Source organism: Haemorhous mexicanus, chromosome 7 (assembly GCF_027477595.1).
Source record: "Haemorhous mexicanus isolate bHaeMex1 chromosome 7, bHaeMex1.pri, whole genome shotgun sequence".
NCBI classification, from domain to species: Eukaryota; Metazoa; Chordata; class Aves; order Passeriformes; family Fringillidae; genus Haemorhous; species Haemorhous mexicanus.
The window spans coordinates 36,268,249-36,291,120 of NC_082347.1; the positions used below are offsets into that span (position 1 = coordinate 36,268,249).

Below are 22,872 nucleotides of genomic sequence, written 5' to 3' on the forward strand. Positions count from 1 at the left end.
GATATATTTTTGGTATGCAGTGGAGAACCTCTCCACATTACTTTGGACTGTTACAACCAATAAAAAGCACAAACCATGTACAGTATACATAAGTATAAGATTATCAGAAGATACCAATCTCTTTGCAATATTTTCTACAATTTCTAGAAAACTTCTTAATCTTTATCAGAAAAAAATCAGTATGTAGATAAAAGAAACATGACTACAAAGATTTGCAGTGCAGTTCATCAGAATCAAGATTCTCACTTCAATACAACTGCACTTTAGAGTCATTCTTCTCTACAGAGGTGGATCCAGAGAAAAGCACCAGCATCTACAGAGCAGTCAATGTACAGGGTACTTACAAAGCTACCTCAGGTCTCTGCCACTCATACTTCAAGTTCATTTCCATGTCCATCCTTCTGCCAGTTGTACAGAAAGCAGACTGTACTTTCCTTTTATAAATAAATTTTTGATTTTTGCTGAAAAATCATGTTGTTCTTTCATAACACTGCACAGGAAGAGCTGGTAGTGGTAAAGAGCCTCACCAAGGGTAGAGGGGGCCCAAGGTTTACTCTGAACAGATGTGTTCCAAGGGAAAATAGAACAATTCTTTTTGTTTGTAGAAATTAACCTGGTACTGCTGACTTCCAGTCAGCCCACCCACATTTATGACACAGCCTCCACTTCATATCTACAAGCATGTATCTCATTATTTAGAGATATCTCATTATTTAACCATACACAGAACACCTGTCTGCCAATCCAATGCTGCTAATGCTAATTACTCCATCCTAGCCATACATCACTTTTACATAGCAATGCACTGATTAATCTTAATTCCAGCAGCACGTACTACTAATTAAGGTATTTAAGGATGTGTGAATGTTTCACATGGGAATGTGCCAAATCACTGTCTTAAGTCTTACTCGTGTTTCAGATTTGACAAACATAAGCCTGAGACACCTTTGTATTGTAACAGACACTTCAATAATGCTCCAGATATATTCAATAACACAGCATCTTTTTTCAAAATCAATTGTGACATCTACTAACGTTCCATAAATTCTGGGATCAGATTAAAGTCTTGCCAAAATTCATTACAAAGTATTAAACCTGTCTAATCTTTTATCACTACTACTAACACAATAAAAAGAATGAAAATGTCAGGAAGTATAGAAAGTTATGAGAATTTTCCTCGGGAACATTGTAGAACATAGTCTGAATCAGAGGATGTATTGTCATGCCTTTGTGAGGCTTGTATAAATTAGAGGCTTGTATAAATTATAAATTCTGTTAAACCAGAATGTACCTTTAGCTTTTCACTTTAACTTTTCTGCTATTTCTTTTTTGTAGTTTCTAAAATTGTTAATCAGTCTAACTTCATCTCGAGTAAGTATTGCACATGTGAGCATTACAAGAAGGATTTAATATTAAAAAGCTATTAAGTATTGCCATCAGCTGCCTCATGGTTAATATTGCATTAGGGCTAATAATCATAACTAAGGATAGAAATAAACTTTTTTTTTTTGAAAAATAACACAATTTTTTCATTATAACTGACTATTTAACTACTCACATAGTTAGTATTTCTGAAAAGAACTAAGTTCCAGTGCTAAATGTATAAGCAACTCTTCCTGTTTTGTTGAGGACCTTTGAAAATACTCTAACCACACAATGAGATGTCCTAACATTTTGTAACTTAGCTTGCAAATTTAACTGGATTTCCTAAGGAAAAGACATTTCCATGATTTTGCTACATCTGTTGAATAAAAAGCAGTTCTGCAAGTTGCTAATTTTCAGTTTCCATATTGTCCCATACTGAGATTTCAAAAGCAGGACCTTTAAACCAGGCCACCATTCCAGGGGCCTCAAGTTCAACGAGGTTGGGCACAGTGAATTCTCCAGTGCCAGCTGAGCTCGAGATGCAGCAACTCAAACTAAGGAGTCTCTGCTCTGGCAGTGCTTGAACCCACTGAATGAAGGACTGCACCACAGATGCACAAAAACCCCTCTGTACATTGAGGGCCAGATTTCCAAAAACTTAGGACATTTTAAAAAACTGCCATTTCATTTAAATACCTGCCATTTCACTTTAGATATGACACTGAAGAGGAGTTTTTGAGAGCCTCCCCGTGAGTACTTTTCCATAGTTTTAAAAGAAGCCATTCACTGTCACTCCTTTACTCCTACTGCCATCTGCTGTCACAAACACATCAGTGCCACAGCGTCTGCAGAGCGTTTTTCCTTTCCTCTGTGTAAAAGAATGTGTTGTAACGTTGCTGCTCAACCTCTAAAAATAATCACATGCTAATTTGTCTAGAGGAGTGTACTGGTAAATCAATGCATTGCCACCTTCACTGCCAGAGCATCCACCCTGCAGATTCTGTGCATGTTTTCATACACAGCTATTGCTCAAAAAGGGGCTATTTGTCCCTTTTTGGCAAAACATAACATAGATAAGCTGAAAACAAGTATAACAGCATTTGTTACAAGGATTTTAGACCCAATGCAAAGTGGAATTTAATGATGGAAAACTGAATGAGATGTTGAAATTCTGGATTCTTGCTGCTCCAGTGGAAAACGATGCCGGTCTCCAAACACAACTCCAGTCAGATGTAACAAAGGCAAAGGCTTAAATTAGTGGCACTCAGCAGAGAGAAAATTCAGGGCAGGGATTTTTGTTCCACTGATTTCTTTACATGAAACCAACTGTTAACATGAAGTCTTTTTAAAGCTTTGGGGGGTTTTCTTCAATAAGCACACTACTTAATGCTCAGCACAAGCCCAATTCAATTTGATTACTAACACAATATCCCTCTAATGTAAAACTGAAAGGCTGTTTCATACATCACACCTCTTCTTTGAATAAAAAAAGGTCATTCTCACTCTCACACACAAAAAAAAGGCAGGCAATCTGCAGGCTGTATGCTGTTAAACTCCTGTTATCAAGTGCAACAATTAGTAAAACATTACCTTGCAATACTGGCCAGGCAAAGACAGGTGAATCTTACTCACTGCTTTCTAAATACTGCCCCACCCAAACATAACAAGACTATAAAATGTATGTTTTCCACTGCTTGTTTTAATGCAGCTGGACAGCTGGCAGTATATTCAAACTAGGTACAGTTTCAGTTGTGAGAACTGAACATGATGTTATCCATACACGGTAATTGGCCAGTGGACTAAAAAGTGAATGACTGGTCTGCTATGTTTTGGGTCTGTTTTTTTCTGTTATGTCACCCATGTCATTGCCTAAAGACACACTTTCTAGACAATGTATCAAGTGCATAAGACAAAGTGCAATATGCAAAGATGACACCCTTTTTTTTTTACCGTTTTAATAGAACTTCTTGATTTTTCTTCCCAAACATTACTGCTCAGCTCCATTGTGCAATGAACATTTGTTTCTCTTTCATAGGATCCAAACACCAGTAACCTGAAATAGAAAAGCCTGTGGTAAGAACTGTAGTACCATTACATATACCCTAGATATCACATTAAATTCCCTATTCTTCATTTATTCACTATTATTACCAACGTGTATACCCACAAGTCCAGAGAGAACAGATTGCAAAGGCACAGCCTTACACCAAAGGAAAGACACTGGCACCCTCTAGTGGAAGAACTCTAAAAATATAAAATATAACAGAATTTTTAGCTAAGGGGTTTTTTTGAGTTGACTTTTTTCCTTTTTTTTTTTTTTTTTTTTTTGTTTGTTTGTTTTTTGTGGGGGGTGGGGCTTGGTTGCTTTGTTTTTATATAGTGTTCAACTGGCATTTTCCCATAAAGGGCTTTTGTTTTATTTTAAGAAGAGCAACAATAGCCACCAGAGTCTTCCACTTTAGTCCTAAACTTTACAATGGGAAGCTCTTGTTAGTTTAAGAGAATGCTACTGTAGATTAGAGTCAGTTTACTACTGCTTATATTCATATTTCACTAAACTGTGATCCTCTTATCTATGATTTTTGTAACATTTATAACAGAGTAGTTCTTCATGCATGATACCTTATTCCAGAAGGCTACAAAGCTTTTCAGACAGATATTAGTACTAGAAGAGAAAAAAAAGCCCACACTATAAACTTTAGGCTATAGAACAGTAATCAAGTTGTTCACAGCTTATCTCACAGTAGCTGGAAGCGGATAAATATTTTGGAATAAAAACTTCAAACAAGCCTTACTCATTCAAAAGAGCAGTCAGATTTTAATTCCCCACTAAACTTTCTATACACATTTTACAAGAACAGTTTCTAATCTTTCATCCCAAGTAACTTTTTTGTGATTGTGATGTGTTATACAACTCTTTAGATTATGCAGACACAAGCTGTCAGAAAAACATGTCCATATTCTCTGTTTATCTTGACATTATTCAATAATATTTCTAGGTTAAATATTTATAATCAAAAAGTCTCATCTTTCAGATGTGGAGATTTGTAGTAAACATCCTTTGAAAATTAAGTAAAGCTATTGAAGACAACTTTCACCAATGATCAGAGCTGGTAAAATTAAGACAACCCCAGGGTAAACACCACTCTGACTGTGACAGCTCTCAAGCTTGCTTCTGCTCATGTAGATACACTCTTAAGGAATTCTTCAGGGGCACTTATGGCCCCTCTAAAATATCAGCACAGGAGCTATTTTGCTGTACTGAATAGAAAAAACAAGCACATGAGATAGCTCAAAACGGGAATAGAACAATTTTTAGCCAGAACTGCAACATAAGCCACAAGCAAAACCAAGAGCCATACTGAGATTTCATCTTACAGCAGGTTAACAGCACTTTCTAATCTGGTGAACAAACACATCACAAGGCAGCCAAACTACACATTTAAATTTTAATGAGCTCTTCATGCTGGAAGTTTGGACCTCAATTTCCAATTTCAGAAAGACAAAGGCAAAATTCTAACTTCTGCTACACTAAGAAAATTTTTGCTTGCACAACATCTCCATTAATATGCAAAGAAAGGTGCTGCATCCTGTAAGACAGCTGCACATAAAGATTGACATTATTATGTATGACTAATATTAAAGAGATATCTATATCCTACAGATTGAAAAGTGCCCATTTTATGGCACAGTTTTGGAAGTGTATTCTTGCCTAATAAAATCAGAGTTTATTACCTTTGTTACTTTTTTCACAGTGTTTCCTGATTAAAAAGAAACAAAGACAAAATTTAACAGAATGTTGCTTTGTTTTTCCCTTTTTCTTAAAAGTTTTAAGATAATGACAGATAACAGCATTTTTGCAACAATTCAGTTCTTTGAGGGCATTGCACTTTTTGAGAACTTGAGTTTTTTGCACAGGTCAGATAAAGACTTGCCAGATATATTCCTTATTATTTCTTTACACCAAAGTTCCCATCCTTTCATTAATTATGAGCAAATTTAATTTTTCTTTCAACAGCATGACAGCAGAAAATTGCTATGGTCAAGCCTGCAATTAGAAAAGAAGTGTGAAAAGTGCAAGTATTTGGTCATGTGAAGAGTATAATTTAATTTAAAAAGCCATTTATAATACAGAAAAAGTTTGCTAAACATTTTACCACTATAGTTTCATTACTAATCTCCAGACTTAAATGGGAGAAGCAGCAGAACTCTGTTACTTGACTAGATGGAAGAATTCTACTTCCAAATTCTGTAGAGAAGTAAGAGATCATCTACTGTACTGATAAAATATAAAACTTTCTGGGGCACTGAGCAAAATTGAAAACCACACAGAAATTAAAGTGATCCTTCATTCTGGAATGAGAATGAGAGGATGAAAAATGTTTAGGTTCCTATGGCAGATACAAGTGCAAAAGCCCTGGATGTCAGCACACAGTGCTGTACTGGGAATTGGCCCAGCCAGCCTCCACACCACTCACAGAGGGCTGATGAAAAAGGGAAATCTGCTCACTGTTACTTTTGTGTATATAGTGTATGTTTCTTCTCTCACTATCAAAATTGTCCGTTTCTCTTTCTAACTCATCAATATCTTCAGATGCAAATTTACTCCCTGAGGGACTCTATGGATAGCAGTTGTAGCTGTTAGTTCAAAAAAAGAATGGACAACTGGAAGATCTGTGGAATTACTGTGGGTCCAACAGAGTCAGACATCTTGGCTGAGAAGTGTCTGTTGAGACAATTTCCAAGTGTGTGCTGAAAAATTCCAAGCTGCATAAAACACTTGGATTATGTCAGACCTGACAAATCAGCAACTGCATCCTCTCCCAGCCATCTGATAAGCATCTGTGACAGCTGAAAACACTGAGAGTTCAGAATGATGTCAGACTGAGCAATCTGAGTCTCAGTGCAAAGAAACTCAAGAGTTGATGCTGCGCAGTGTTTCAGATTCAGGAAAGACAACATTTAAAGATTACTTCCCAAACCAAGAACAACTGTACACAGTGCAAGGTGGTCATTCTGGCCCTCATGATAAAAACAACATCACTGGGCTGAAACTGGAGAATTGCTTTGACAGAGATCAGGGTTCTCTTACTCAGTACAGTCAAAGGGGAAATGCTCCTGGTGTCCAAGGAATGCAGACAGTTATTTAGTATCCTTGGATCACCCACAGAAAACACCACAAAGACAGGGAGACAGGTAAGCAGGAATTTTATCACCAAAAAAAAAAAAAAATAACCACTGCTGCCACCACAGAACCCTTAGAAGCAGAAGAACATCTTCAGGAAATCTTGACCATTGATAAACTACATTAGTACAGCAAATACAGCTCAAGTGTTGTACAGTGCTACAGAAAAAAAGTGCAAAGAGGAGTTGATATGGGAATACGAGCAATGAGAAGAACAGGTTAAAAAAAGAGCCTTTCTGCAGAGCAGTTTAGTTCATAAAGAGAAGAACTGCACATGACTAGATCAAAGCCTTAGCACTGCTTGGATAAGATCTAACATAAACCAAGAGGCCTGACAAAAAAATCCCAACAAACCAAGAGCCCACACACCTTTTCTTGAGCTTTGAAGAGAATATTGTCTTCAACGAATGGAGGAAATAGATTTTATTTCTTTCCATTATTTACTCAAGACCAAGACAGTAAATAATGCCTTATAAAAGTGATTTGGATTTGTCCAAGTAAGACTGAGTGAAACAATTATTTCCCTTTGGTTACATAATACAGTAATATAATTACAACACTCATATTGTCCTGGAAACAGACCCATAATTTGCTATGGAAGAAAAGCAAACCAAGCAAATACAGATTAGCTTGTAACCAGGTAAAATTCAGAAAGGCAAAGGCTTGCCCCCACACAAACCCAAAGTGCCTCAAGAAAGTAACTGCAACTTTCATTTGTTCATTTTTACTTCAAGCAAAGTACATTTTGTGGTTAGAGTGCAATCATAACACCAAAGCTGCCAGTTTGCAAATCAGAACTGCCCTACAACTATAATTACTACAAACTGAGGAAACAGGTCCTTGCTTAGTCAAGAATGAGCAAAAGTGCACAAAAATATACCTTGTACATTCAATTAATGTGACCCTCAGTCGACCTTCTGTCAACAGAAAATCCTGTATACAGAGGTCTCGATCTTCATATTCATCAGCTGGCATTAATTGACATGGAAAAAATGGCTTGAATCTGAAAAATAAAGAAGAAACTTCTCTTAATTCACATAACACAACATGAACACACAAAAATATCAAAAAAGGTAACAGGACAATAATGAATCTTTAACACTCTTTAAAAAGAGAAATACTGCCATCCCTATGTATTCACTGGTCAAAAGGAATGAGTAGGAGCTACTAAAGCTTTTTGAATGCAGCAGACTGGGCAATACAAACAAAAATTGCTTCATAGGAATAGATTGAGTTACATTTACTTGCACAAATAATTTCTAGCAAGTGGGAGACTGGTAAAAAATCACATGGCATTTTTATGATTGCAAACATGATTTAACACAAGAGTCCTACTGCAGTAAATATCTTACCAGTTCTTTAAGTTAATCTGCATAAACATCACAGCACAGAAAGATGAAAATGTGCCGTGATCCTACAGCTTAAACTTTTTATGACAGTACTGTTGGTACATGCTAATGAACAGTTCACTTAAGTCACACAGACTGATTCTTCTTTCACTTTGTAAAAAACTTTAAGTGGCTCTTCTTAGCCAGTCTTCTTGAATAAAAATAAAGATACAGGTATTCTAAACATTTGCCCTTGAGCTTTATTTCCCTCACTGCAGCATGTGATTCACAGGAAAAGCAGTTCATGTTCAAGATAACTGTGCAAAACATCAGCTATCTCACCACATAATTCTCTCTCTTTGATTAGAAAATGCTGAGTTATAAATACCAATTTGATTTTTAAGTGATAGTGCTCTGGTGTCAGACACAGCCCTGATCTGAGGAGGGAAGGAGGGGGAGAGGCTGCACAGCTGCAGCCCCATCACATGGCTGACACACAGAGGCAACCCCAACAGCAAGGGCCACAACCCTGCACAAAGAATGATATCACAGCATCTGTGCTAAAGTTTTTTTTAAAAAACCCAAAACCTCTTACAGGGTATTCCTTCTTTCTGTCTTTATTTGTTGCTCTCATTTCCCAGCACTGCCTTGTGTCTTGGTTTCCATCCTCTGTCACTGATGCAGCCTCCCAGCAATTATTTGTCTGGAGAGTCACAAATAGCAGGAAAGGAGCAGCAGAGCCTGCAGGATGGCTCTGCCATTTCATGAGAAAGAACTCTTTCATAAGCACTGTTTGCTCAACCATCAGAGGCATCTGCTTGTCACATTTGGAGATCACAATATGTTCAGGAAACAGTCACATGGAGCTGAACTGAAGAGTTTCAGAAACTCAAATAAATAATTAAGCATCCTTTAACTGTCAGCACACACTTTGGGAGGGAGCTCCATGCTCTGATTCCAGACACTTAGGTTCTGTACGAGCAACAGCCTCTTACAGAGCCATGAGAAAGTAATTTCTTTTGTTCTCTTTGTGAATAAACACAACTCAACACTCCAGCTATTTTCCTGAAATCCAATTCAACTTCTAACTTTAATTTGGTTCCAAGTTTCTCCCTCATTAACTCCTTCATAAAGAAAACAATTTTGAAATATGTCGCATAAAAATACTCACTTTTAAATACTCTTTTTTAAAAGTCTTGTGCATGAAAAATATGAGGCTATTAAATCACTCTGGCCACGGTTTAGGTTTATGAGTATACCACAAACAACTAACTCAAAATATGCCTTGTTCAAGTACTGACTGACCTGGTACTTTATCATCATCTTCCTTGATAGCTCTTGAATTACTAAAGTAATAGCAAACATCATAATGGTAGGGAAAAAACCACTAAGATGACCCCACTGTTTCCATTTGGCAAAACTTCATCCCTCTTCAGGGCCTGGTCACCTCCCCATCCAGACTCACCCCACGTTTCTCACTTTAAGCACAAGCAAGGGTACCCTGTTCCTGTTAGGAATGATTTTATCCCCTCTAAATACAGACTTAGCTAAGATTTTGTTAGGCAGAAAAGGATGAGTTTAGCAAGCACACTGGAAAATAACAAGTTCTGAGTGAATAGGTACTTGTAGGTTTGAGGATTTTTACGCACTAATAAACTGCTTTTCAGTTAGTACCAGCAACTGCCAATATTCCTTCTCTCAAATCAATCATTAAGATACTTTTCCATGGGAGCATCAAACTAACTAACAACCATTCTGAGCTTCAGTGACTTACTGAAACAAGATTTCTGGCAGGGAAAAAAGACAAAGGAAGAGGATTCAGTAGGTTACCATTAGCTCTCCCAACTTCTGCAAATAACACGCCTAAAAGTGTTGGTATTTCGAAGGTCTTTCGCTGATGTATGCACACATCCTGCAGGACATCTACAAGAACACAAACTTGGACAAACCTATTTTATATGCTAAAATTAAGAACAGAAAAGCAAAATAACAGACTGAAACATTCCAGTAAGGATGCAGACATATCCACCTACACATTCAAACTAGAAACATCATCCTCAAGTGACTTCAGAACCAAGTGTTATTAGAGCAATACACTGTAAGCCTTTGCTGCAGCACAGAATAATGAAACAATCCCCAGAAAAAGCTATTTTCCTTGCTAGATTAAGACAATGTTTATTGTATATTTGATTTCTATTTTCAAAATCCTTTTTAAAAAATGTATACAACACTGAATTAAAGAGGAATTAATACTAAAATCCCAATACAGTTATATACATGAATATATAAAACACTTAGCAGTGGATGAGGGACTTGGTGCAGCACTACTTAAATTTTCTACAAATACAGGATTGAAAGGCAGTATCAACATCATGTTTAATTTTCAACAAGCACTTACTTATGTTCACATTCTTATCACAACTAATTTGCAAAATCATTAGCAAAAAAAAGAAACACATCACCTATTTCCATCAGCACTAGCAACGTACAAAGAACTAAATATCTCACATTAAATGCATTTTTAATGTTTTAGTGCTGCTCTGGAGCCTTCCAAACTTATATCATAGCACTTATCTATTTAATTTACAGAGTTTGTGCTTCTCCAAAATTAAACATTGTACAAATTACTATTTCCTGTAGATTTCAATTACATACTAGGGAATTGAACTGTTGTTAGAATATTTAAGTAGAAGACAATACTATTTATTTGGAAAGACCTTCCCACTGGGAGCTGGTGAAATAATACAGACCCAGATGGGGACTGCTGGTAACAGGGTGGGACCATTCCCTTGTGTTGTAAAACCACAGAGGGGAAATCCAGGCTCCCAACAGGTCAGGCATCACAGGCTCTCCCATCTTTTTCCCCATGGTAGGAAAAGCCTGTGAACTTCCCCACCTTTTAAAAGCAGGGCACACCTTCTTACAGAGCCATTATCCCTCTCCTTCTGTTTGGCAGGACTGCAGCAGGCCAGCAATGGATGCTCTCTCTGCAGAAAGTCTTTAAGTGTTTTATATGAAATGCTTATCATGCCTTTTCAACGTCTTTTTAAATTACCAGAGTCCCTCCACAAACTCATCTTACTTGTCCAAAGGTCTGAAATTCAGACAGCACAGTCTTAAGAAAAAGCAAGCTAAAACTTAGCATTAATATGAAGAGGAATATCCATCAATCATGTGACATTAAAGCAAATGAAAAAATCCCAACCCAATAGAAACAACATTTAAAAGAAGCTGTGGTGTAGCAAGTGTTTCTTAACAAATATTACAAGATACAAACAGCAAAAATTCCTCCTTCACATGAGGGATTAGATGATTATAGTGAAAGTAATTAAGATAAAATTACTGAATTATATATATAGGATTAAAGGTAGACACTAAAATAGCAAAATACTAAGCTCTTCCATACACAAAGCACAGCAAAAATGTTTCCAGCCACTGCAGGCAGTGTCTCCTTGACATGAAGGACTTCTACACTCCCTTCATGCCAGACTTCAGAGTCACTTCAGTGGCTCATTTGCTCTCCAGTGACTCATTCCCTCTCACCACCACCTCCCTCAAAGTCTAGATCTAAAGTGTATCCAGAAAAACCCCAAGCACATAAAGCTTCTTCCCTTCTCTTCAAGTGCTTTCAGCCCTGGAATGGGAACGGGAGAATTCTCCCTTCCAGCTGGCAGTTCTGGGAGGCAGAACTCAGATATCTACTTGGAACAAGTCTGGATTTGGTGATTTGATTTTAAAGATGTCGGACCTACATTCCCTTTAATTTAAATTCACTATTCTGTGATGATTGTTTTGTGGTACTTTAGCCAATTTTTAACAGAAAAGAGAACAGAAGTCTTTTATATCTTAGTTTAATTAACCTAATCCCCAAATTCACTGCTCACCTCAGTACTTCCTTAATATTTTTACTTGCATGAGGAAATCTATTGAGAACTAAAAAAAATTGATTTATCTAGTATGATAACCATATGCTTCTGTGTCTGCTCACTGCTTCAGTTAAGAATATCCAGAATCACAGAAGAAAAAAAAAAAAAAAAAAACAAAACCAATTGTTCAGAGCTAAACAGAGCCAGAAATAAAATTCAAAAGCTGTCAGTATTCCATCTACTTGGAGAAGTAGAAAGTCTTATGGTTTCATTTCTAAGGGCAGGAGGAGGTGGGATTTTGTAGAGCTTTTGCTAAGAAGTGTGACTATTTTTCTAAAATAAGTTATAGGAAAAGCTTTAAATTATTCTCTGGTTTTATAAAGGAAGTTTGGTATCTAAAACAGTGTTTAAAAGTACTGAATATCAGTTTAAGACCACATTAAACACTTGAATTATATGAATCCCAGCACTACTCTATTGACATAAAGATTTTCAGGTTTGGGAATTCTGAAGTTACATTAACTGAACATTTGAATTTTAATAAAAAGCAAAAAAAGATTTTAAACCTCAGAAGAATCAATCAACCAAAAATGCAAGCATCTTCAGCAAAAAGCAACTTTGAGTGCACTGCAAGTCTTAATTTTCATCTAGAATGTTAAGCAAAATTCTATCACAATCTAAAGACAGAATGTGTTTAGAAGATCTCAATTTTGCAAGTGCTACTGTATGTGAAGATTCTTTTACCTAAAATACTGTTGAAAGAATAACTGCTGGATTTATTTTCAGTTTGGGGACTAATCAAAAGGTTCAACTAATTATGCAACAGAATTGAGTCATTTTTAGATTGTTTTTCACCTGAGTCACAGAAACACAAGTCAGGCACTTGTACAGCACGTAAACTTCAAAGGGGGATTGAGAGCAGATATTTTAAGATATAGAGAAGTCCTCTATTCTGACAGTGCATGTAATTTAAGATTAAGTTTTACTTCTACAAAAATTCTAAAATATTACAATCCACTCCTAAAAAGACATGATCACCTTATTAATATCTTTAAAGTGCTTATCAACTAACATTTACACTTGCCAGGTATTACAATGTAAACAGCTTATATCATTCTTCACACTGAAGATATAAAAATGAGGTTTATCCTTATTTTGAACAAAAAAATAGTAGCATTAATGGTTTCTCTATAGATTTTGTTATAGATTTTACAGAAGCAATTCTCCAGCTTCCATTAATTCCTCAAGGAATAATGCTGCTGCTGAAATCTATCAGTATTTACACTCAGGGACTTGAACAATTCAAATTAAAGTAGATTTCTGAAAAAATAATACTTATTTCAGCTTTACTCACAGCCATGAAAATCTGGCTTAGAAGCAGCCTGAAAAAAACTACTGCAATAAGATGGTGTTTATTTTCTAGGAAGTTTTATGGTAAACTGCAAATCAGGTCTAGTAATCCACCCACTGTCTTACAGGATATTCTGCCACACACATGTAGGAGGTTCATACACACAAGGTCTCAATATATGAACAGTCCCTTTTTTTTTTTTAAACCAAGACCTCAAAAGAAAAAAAAAACAACAACAAAAAAGGATTTTACTAGTCTTTTTTTTTTTTTCTTCAAAGAAGTTTCACACATTTCCAGATTCTTAAAATAGTCTTCTTTCTTCTCAGTAATTCTGAGGTATATCTGGAATCATACATTTGAAACAAGACATTTCTCAAACTTCAATTTGTTCTTGACTTCCACAAGAACAAATAAAAGAATAAATGAAAACAGTCTAGTAGCTTCTTCTAAAAATATCATAGATTTTTTCTTGGTTATATGGCAGAAATTGCAAATACAACATGGACAGTCTTAATGATATGGTTTTACTGCCTGCATTGGAATAGCCACAGGTAAAAAATCTAACAAAAAATTATTTCTAATCACCACAAACCAGATCAACTTGGCCATGTGCATATTCTTTTGTATTTCAGGAACACTTCCCAAATTTTAAATTCCAAAAATACTGAAGCAGCTTTGTTAACTCAATGTAGTCAATGTCTGTTTGTTCCCAAAGTTTCCAGGTTCTGTTGATTTAAATTAAGGGGTGAAAATCCTGCTGTATCTCCAACAGGATGAAGACAAATTTTCCCTAACCAAAAAGCAGAAATTGTTGCTGCTTTGCTCCAAATGGGACAGAAAATACAGAATATGCTTATGTTCATGTGGAGCTGAAAGAGAAGTATGTGTGGTTTAGCAACCAGCTTTTAGGCACTCAAGGAAAATAGCAGCAGGAAAAAAATAACAAAAAATAAAAAGCACACACACACAAAAGCAAATAAAACCCAGGCCACCCCAAAACTCTACCTTCAGCCAGCTGGATTCGAGGTTGGGCCCAGTGACTGAGGCAAACATCTGCTTTTGCTCACTTCAGCAGAATATTCTCCCATAAGGAAGTCTGAAGTCAACAAACATCACCTGTCTGCAATCCTGCTTAGAGCAAAAAGATGCTGATGTTCTATGAGAAGTCTAAGCTCTGAACATGATTCACTCATTGAGCTGAAGAGTTTTAATCCTCCGCTCTAAACCCTAGCCTATACCCATGTGAAATAAAGTGACATCTCTTAGGCTGCTTAGACAGAAAACAACTGTCTCACTGCTGAAAGCAGTCCCTGACAGCTGCAAACCAAAAGCGAAAAAGTATTTGTATCTGCTGTAAATTCTAGGCAGGAGAGCTTCCCAAGGTTTATCCTCACTCCTCCAGTAAGTTTTAAAAATGCTCAAACTGCAGAAGCTTCTCCTCAATCTACATTTATCAATTCACTTCTGACAAGACAGAAGATGCTCCAATTCACACACTGAGAGCCCAGGCTTAGCATCAGCATTTTCAAAGCTGAGATGACTGCCAGCTCACCCTGAAGCTGGTTTGCAGAGAGCTCAAGGACTGCAGTGGTGGAGAGGGCACAAATGGACCCAGGGACACACCATGGCCATGCACTTGCCAGCTGTCCCCCAAGCAAAGATGACACTGCAGGCAAGTCACAGCATTTTATTAATAGACCCACACTGTAAACAGGATTAAGTAACACAGAAGCTCAGTCTGGACATGACCTGTGGCACCACTGATGACAATCAAACCCAGGAAGGGTTTGTCAGGTTAATTAACAGGAAGGATTCCTGCACTTTCCAAATCCTGCATGGCACATTACATTTAAGACTTGTGATTACATTTGGTAGAAGAAGCTGCTCAAATTCTGAATTTGGATACTTTCTCTAATTTGCCCTTCATTCAGAGGAACAGAGGAATAGAAAAAACCCTCTGAGTTTTTGCAGAATTGTTTTAGAACAATACCACTGCCTAACACTGCTGTTCCCACCCCACTTCCCTTTCTAGTTCACTGGGCTCTTTGCTTGGAAACATTAGGCTTGTTTTGTTTCTTCTAACATATTGCATGAAGTTTTGTTAGCAAGTATATGGTTATTCTTTAAAAAAACACCAAACCAACAAAAACCACACAACTGTTGAAGTTTCTATAGTCATTTCCCCTGGTTAATTACTTAGGAACTATTCACCACGACAGATCATTCAGAGGTGATCCAAACACCACCAGGAAGCCTGCCATGCCATCACCAGACTGGGATCTTGCACTTCTACTCTTCCTATTTGAGCTCAGGCAAACAGGAATAATAGTTTAATAATGGTTTAAACCATTTACTAAACAAGTGACATTCATTAAAAAGTCCATTTTAATTTTTACTACTCAAGGGGTTACCTTTCAGATACTACATATAAAACATGTGACAGGATATTTTTCACAGGTTTAAGCATAATTTAAAACTTTTTACACATGCGGTAGTAGTTACTACCAGTATTACTATCTTCATTTCACTGGCAAACAACACATAATCTTGTACTTAATGCCATTACAAAAATGAATTTTAATATTTGTACACATTTCCTTCTGAGTGAGCACTTTTCATAGCAATGTTGTCACTGACAGTGAGACAGGAAAATATCCTGCTTAGCATTAGGTCTCAGTAAAGGAAGTCAGGACCAAAGTATGTGAGTGTTATGATTTCCATTAGATATCATCAGATAATTTCCATTAGATATCATCAGAAAGAAAGAAATAATGATTTTGAATTTACATCTCAAGGTGTCCCTGTCTCAAAGTGTCCCTGTCTCGTTTTTCAGCGAGAGCAACAAAAAAACTGCCAAAAAATTAATTCCCAAGTGATTATGCTAATTTAATTTTATGCTTGTCATATCTGGCAATTAATTACTGCCTTTGAGTGTGTGTAATAGTCTGATTAATTATCAGTGGCTGATCACTGTAATACACTCTATTTCAGACAGAGCTTTATGGCATCTGGGAAGCCTTCAAAAATGTGTGAACTGTACTGGTGTAGTAGAATTCCCCACAAAGGAGCTTTAATGGAGGAGACACTGCTGCTCAGGTTCTGCTGAGCTCCAGCAGCACTGAACAGCAGAATTAAGATGTTACAAAGGTAAGTTGTACCCAGTAGCTTTAAGGTTAAAATGAATTCGAGCAGCTAGTAGGGGGAAAAAAAAAAAAAAAAAAAAAAAAAAAAAAAAAAAAAAAAATCAAACCAAGCAGCTCTCCAGAGCCCAGCTAAGGGTTGAACATAATTTCTGTGGGCTTTTTACCTCATAAAACCTAATGTTTTTCCCCCTCTTTCTTTTATTGTCTGCTACACCCAACAACTCCTGGCAGTTGGCAGAGCTGTGCTTGGCCACAGACAGGTGTAAAACACTGCCAGCCTCCAGCTGGGTCCTACAGGAAACAGTCATGAGAGGACTTAACTCAGGCAGGGCACCACAAAGGTAGGGTATGCTTAGGGAATCAGACATACCCAAATGGCTTTGGGCAGGTGTAGGAATCTTCATCATCACATTGGATCACTGCTTGTTTTCTGGATGAAAGGATGGTTTGAGACCATCACACAAAGTTTTCTGTAGTTCCACAATTCAGGGATTTTAACAGACTGGGGTAACACAAATTATCTATTAATGTTACCTACCTATGTGAGTTGCTAATTTCTCCCCATACTTCGTTTAGAGAATAAAGCTTATTAAGTGTTACATTTAAAGTCTTTTACTATAATCTAAAGAAAAAATAATATCAAGAACAACCAAATGTTGCAACAGTTTTAAATCAAACAAGTGTGAACACGAACTGTAAACACAGGAGCATACTGGGTGACTTTAGGCCATCTCTGCAGGAATGCAGAATAAGCAGTTTCCCACAGAAAGCCAGAACATGAAAGGATCAGTTCCAATAGTGAATGCAGCATCTTGAGGCTGAGCTTCACCAGCACTGCACTGCTCTACCCCACTAAAACCCACTGTCGCTACCCAGGCTGCTTTTAAGAGCTTTCTGATCAAGTGCCATTTGCCAATAAAAGATTAACTGTTTCATGCATTAACAGGTTTGACAAAAAAGCCTCCTACATTTTTACATCCAATGAACTATTGAGAGCTGTATTAGCTACAGATCTTCACAGTTAAATTCTTTTTCCTTGAATTGAGGTCCTTCAGAAAAACCCAGTGTTCAGTTCAATGTGACAAGTGGGGAACACTAATCATACTACCTATCTCAGAGTCTAAAAATCATAATACAGCCTGTAGAAGGTGGCTCAGAACAGCCCAATTCCAGAGCCTGAACACACCTCCCTGCTCCAGCAGACAGGCTCAGAACCTGTCCACACATTTCTTAGAATCCACACATTTCTTAGGTGCCTACAGTTCAGTAAAGCGATTGATTCTGATATGATCTATATTTTGAAATAAGCTACCCTTAAAAAAATAAACACTACTACTGCTTATTTGATATTTATTTAAATGCATTGAAAGCAACAGAGATTAGGACAACTGAATAAAAAGATCCATATTTGTGTTCACTGAGCAGCATGGTCAGTTCAAGGGCAGAGTCCAGATGAACAGAAATGTGGTCTCAATGCTGGTGCATGCAAAACACCATCAAATATTAAATAAATCTCAGCAGATTCTCAGAGTCTTTATTCACTATCCACATGAAAGCTCACTGCAGGACTAAGATCAAGTAACTTCTAACACAAACTAGTGAAGGATTAAATGAGGTAGTTTTCTTCACATTATTATTGTAGTGTTTTATATACTGTACAGGAAAGTAAAGAAGAAAAGCTGAAGGAGGTCCTATTTTCATGTCAGACCAATTATGCCTGTTGGATTTCCATCTGCAGCAAAGGCAGATGCTAATGACCAAAACATATTCCTTTATCCTGTACCTTCATCCCTCACTCCCTCCAACTGAGATTTTCTCTCTGCCCCATACCTCTGGTCTACCAATTTTTTCACTAATCTATCTCAAGTCAGTGATGTGTTAGTTCCTTACCCTTGTAGGTAAGAATAGGAAATATAATATTTGTTGACTAACCATAGAAAAAGGCTCACTCTTAAGCTGAAAAGAATGCCACCTGTACGCTGGGAAATGTCTGGTATGTAGCTGGTCACTCATTACTTCTGACTTTACTATGAACAAGTTTCAAACTGGCATTCTTTCAGAATTCAATCTTTCCAGTATGAAAACTCACGAAGTGCTGGAGCTGGGGAAGATGAGTAAAAATGTTTCAAAACCCTTAGAACCAATGGATTTGAAATTGCTAGCTACATAAGATTTACATAGAAAAAAAAAAAAATAAAATTACTTGCTGTTCTGAGGTTTGTGTTCATTGTGTCTCAGGTTGCCTACAGACCCATTTATCCAATTCCTGTAAGACAAACTGCTGCTGCACTATTCAGAATCTTCCAAGCATGGAACTACTGACTACAGACAGATCTACTGAGTGAAATTATCTCCACTGTGCCATGACCAGAACAGTCTGTGCTGGTATCATTCAGGGCAGTATCTCTGAGACAGTCTGAAAATCACAGTGCTGCTTTACCATCAACTTTTGCAGAGCAGAAAAGGACTCAGATCCTGCAGGGTTTTTATTGCTTTTGTACAGTAGATGTTTTTTGTACCTAAAACAGGCGTGGCATAAAAAACCCCAATAAACAGAACCAACAAACAAACCACCCTTCTTTCCTATCAGCAGCAGTAGGAAACAGAACTTCAAACAGGAGTGTCTTACAGATTTAACTAGTGAGAGATTCCTATCAAGTACTGCAGAAATCCACTCAAAAAGGAAAACCCTCCATTTGCAGCAGCTACAGAGAAAGGTCTCTGAAGCAAAGACATGATCACAGTCCCAAAATCTGATTATTTCTGATACTCCTGCCTCATCGTATGAATAATACATGCTTTTTTTTTTTCTATTTCATACTTTTTCCAATACCTCAATTTCCTCATTATGAAGTAATTTCTATTGTAAAACACACTTCAAATCAATAGCTATTTACATTACTTCTAGGCTTAAGTTTTGCCAAAAATAAGAAACTAAACTACTATATAACTCTCAAATTGCATTCTATAATGGTAAATAAAAATAGGCTTGTCTAATTGTTCTTCCCAGAGAAATTCAATATAGCCTCAGCTTCCAAATAAAGCATAAAACCATTTAACATGACTAAATATATTGCAAATGATCAGTTCTAAGGACAATTCATGTTGAAAGTGGCCACAGGAGGTAATCTAAACACCCAATACAGAAATGGTAGGAGCAATGCTTTATGAGAATACTTACAAAGAAAAGAGTTATTCCCCTTTGTGGTAGTATGCATTAAAATACAGCAAACAGATTTTCTCAAAGCAGACTAGTATTAATACAAAATAATTGGGTTTTTTAATGTAACAAACCAAGAAACAAAGTGTTCCTAAAATATACAGAACTGACCCGCAGCTTAACCAACACCTGGTCTGCTTAGAATCTGAATGGAAGAACTTGTGAGATGTTTAATTTAAGGAAAAAAAAAAAAAAAGATGACACCTATCAGGTTTTTTTACATCATTGCTTAAGAAACACCAGGAAGTCAATTCTGGCAGAAGAAGCACTTTACATATACACAACAGGCTTTGTATCTTCATTATGTCAAAGTGTATTTTTATTGCCTAGAAGGAACCCAAAACCCAAACCTCTCCAAAATCTAAAAGCAAGATCAAGAGCTGTGCAAAAGAGCAAAAATACACCCGAGTATTAAGAACAGGCTGGACACAGCATAATCAGTGTACTGATAAGCCTGAGGTGAGAGAGGGCACAGCAAGGCTGTCACCATAAGCAACTTAATAAAAGGTTAATGAGCAAGGTATAGCTCATTAGAGAACTAACACAGATGAACCCATGACTACTGCAAGAGCACCATCAAGCAAGGAGACACCTGAAATAGTCCTTACTCTGTGCCTCTAAAGCCTATTAACTGCTTTAATAGCCACTGTTAAAAGGACATGATAAAGTTAAAACCAACATGAACAGTGTCTACAGCATTAAAGAACTGCTTGAGTGCATACAATGAAAAACCAAAGGCTGGACTCAGGTTACAAGATAAACTCCACTTTGTGCTGATAGCATTCACTGCCCTGGTCTACTAAAAGAATCCTACATGAAAACAACATGGTATTAGGTTTTTCCCACATCTGAATGAGACACTGCTCTGCCATATCAAAATGTTTGCATTTCTATTATAAAGCAGCAAATACATTAATATTAAATACAAACATTAAACTATTGGTATTATCAATAGAATTGCACAAGTCCTTTATCAATGATGACAAAAAAAAAAACCAAAACAAAACAAAACCCAACAAAACATCCAGCCTACATTCACTGGATTTTACCAACAGCCTTACATCCAGACATTTCCTCAAATTCTACTACACAAAATAGCAATTCCCATTCAATAGCAGAGCAGCTCCAAAACAGGGTGTTTTGCCAGACACAAACACATTTATTAAAGAGACAGAGAAAAGTGATTATATGCTATTAGAGTAAAACACAAATTACTACTTATTAGTTTAGACATAAAGCACAACCCTTCTTTTTCAATTAGTAGACAATTGCTTTTATGGAGAAAAATGTGTATGAAATGCTAGACAAACTTTAAATGCACTAACTAGGTTTCGCTGCCTCTCCCTATGGACTCTTAGGAGTGCAGCAGGATTGCAAGATGCCTTTTCCTGCTTTCAAGGTACAGTTATGTAGATCACACAAAGCCTGTAAGAACAGATGATACCAAATATGATCTTACTCTTCATGGCTGTGCTGCATAAATTTTGTACCTAACTGGAAATAATACAAAGTACTTGTGTAGTAATGTGGCTGAAGCAACAGACAGATCACATATGAATATACATTCTTAAAATACAGTATTTTGTAACTAAATAACAAAGAGAGGAGGCCAGAATCTGCAACACAAACTTAGTTATAACATGTTTAAAATCAACAACTGGCAAAAGTTCTCTTCCTATGCCATTCACCTCTCAGTAATAACCTAGAAGTTGCCTAATAAAAAAGACAAGGAAAATGGCATATTTTTATATACTAATTAACATATTGAGACAAGATAAAACTCTTTTGTGGGTTTCAATGCGGAAGGCAACAGAGCAGCAAAGTGCTCCTTTTGACCAGATGAAGAGAGAATTCCTCACACTCCAAGTACTTTTGTTCACAAAGTTGTAATCACTGTTATTCAAAGTTTTATTTACAAAGTTACTTGAGCAAGAGTAGGGGGACATCTAAAAGGTTTTGAACTACACATGGAAGCAAATACTATGTACTTAAGGACATATAGGCAATAGGGAAAAAACTGGGAGAGAATAATCACATTTCATGTAGATGAGAAACTTTTAAGCTTTAGGTAAGGTAAGAGGTTATTAAGCAGGTCCTGACTTTCTCCTAGATATTCTTTGCTAAGAAATATATTAGCATACCATAATCCCAAATCCAATGTAATCTTACAATTTAAAGCCCCACTTTTGCATCTTATCAGCAAGGGACTTGATTTTCCAAACTAGCTTTCAGTAACACCTGAACTCTCAGCTCTGCCACCACCTAAGACTGCACTGTTACTGCCCAGCTGTTACCAAGTTTGGGGATTCACCTGCCTAAACTCAGCCTGGACACACTGGGGAAGAATTTGCAGTTTTAGTCTGAGTTCCACAAAACCTTGGGCCCCTGTGGACAGCTCAAGGTTCCCAGCTGAAGCTCTAAATGCCATGGTATGGACAGCTGGGACACCAATGAGCCAACCTTCTTTCCTTAGACAAGTCCATTAATGTGCATTGAGCTCTGTGTCCTGCCTTAGTGTCCCTTTCACAACACGGGGGTTGGAATGGTTCCTTCAGTACATGGCATAAAATCTTAAGGTCAAAAGCACCACAGCAGGGTTGAACATTTTCACTGAGCACAGTAGGCTACCAGCCCACTATCTAGTGGGAAAATCAGGTATGATACTGCTTTTTCCTCTGAAGCATTCATAGATTCCCAACTCCTTTAACCACAGAGAACATTTTAAGTTAACTGTTAATTCTTCTTAGTTTTAGAATTATTTATGCTTCATATGTCATTCTAAGTGTCAGTTACCTTCTATCATCACACTTCTCATTTCTGTTTCAGGCTCTGCACTCTGCTTCTTTCTTTATTTGACCTTCCAGTCCCTCATCACACATGCCTCATTCACTCTTTATGGTGGCAGAAAGTTTGAGAAACACATGGAAAATTGGCTGTCTCCAACTAAATGATGAGAACACCTCACTGTCCACGTGCATATCTCAGAGGCAAGGTGAAGATGTCTGTCTTCCTCTGCTGGAGGGGAGGAGCACATTATCCATCACAGGTTGCACAGGAACCCTAAACACTTGTCTAGGAGTGCAAAGTTCATTTGTTCTGGCTAGGTGTGCTGGGAGTGCTGACTCTGCACCACGACTGTGCTATCCCAACCTCTCCTTCAGGCTCCTCTCCACTTTACAGCTTCACTCTTTCCAAAACAGTAACAGAAGGGAAGCAAACCTGCTGTGACAGCTTCCCTGCTGGCCAGGGATTGCTCTCTTCTGGAGAGCAGACCAGTACCTCAAAACTTAAAAGAACCACTACATTACTCAAAAAAACTACTTACTGCCCTGTCAGGGCTATCCAAATCTTGGTCATTTTAAAAATCCACTTTCATGAGAGCACTTATAAATTCAATTGCAGGGGAACCAGCTG

The 22,872-nt window shown here is 37.2% G+C and overlaps 1 protein-coding gene across 1 annotated transcript in view; it reads right to left on the reverse strand.

The window, feature by feature from the left end:
- Window positions 1–22,872, reverse strand: part of PDZD8 (PDZ domain containing 8) — a 52,812-nt gene that overhangs the window by 27,928 nt on the left and 2,012 nt on the right. The window contains exons 2-3 of the mRNA XM_059852034.1: window positions 7,431–7,553; window positions 3,316–3,418 (exon numbers count right to left, since the gene is read on the reverse strand). Coding sequence (XP_059708017.1) covers window positions 3,316–3,418; window positions 7,431–7,553 — 226 coding nt within the window. The remainder of the gene's footprint in view (window positions 1–3,315; window positions 3,419–7,430; window positions 7,554–22,872) is intronic.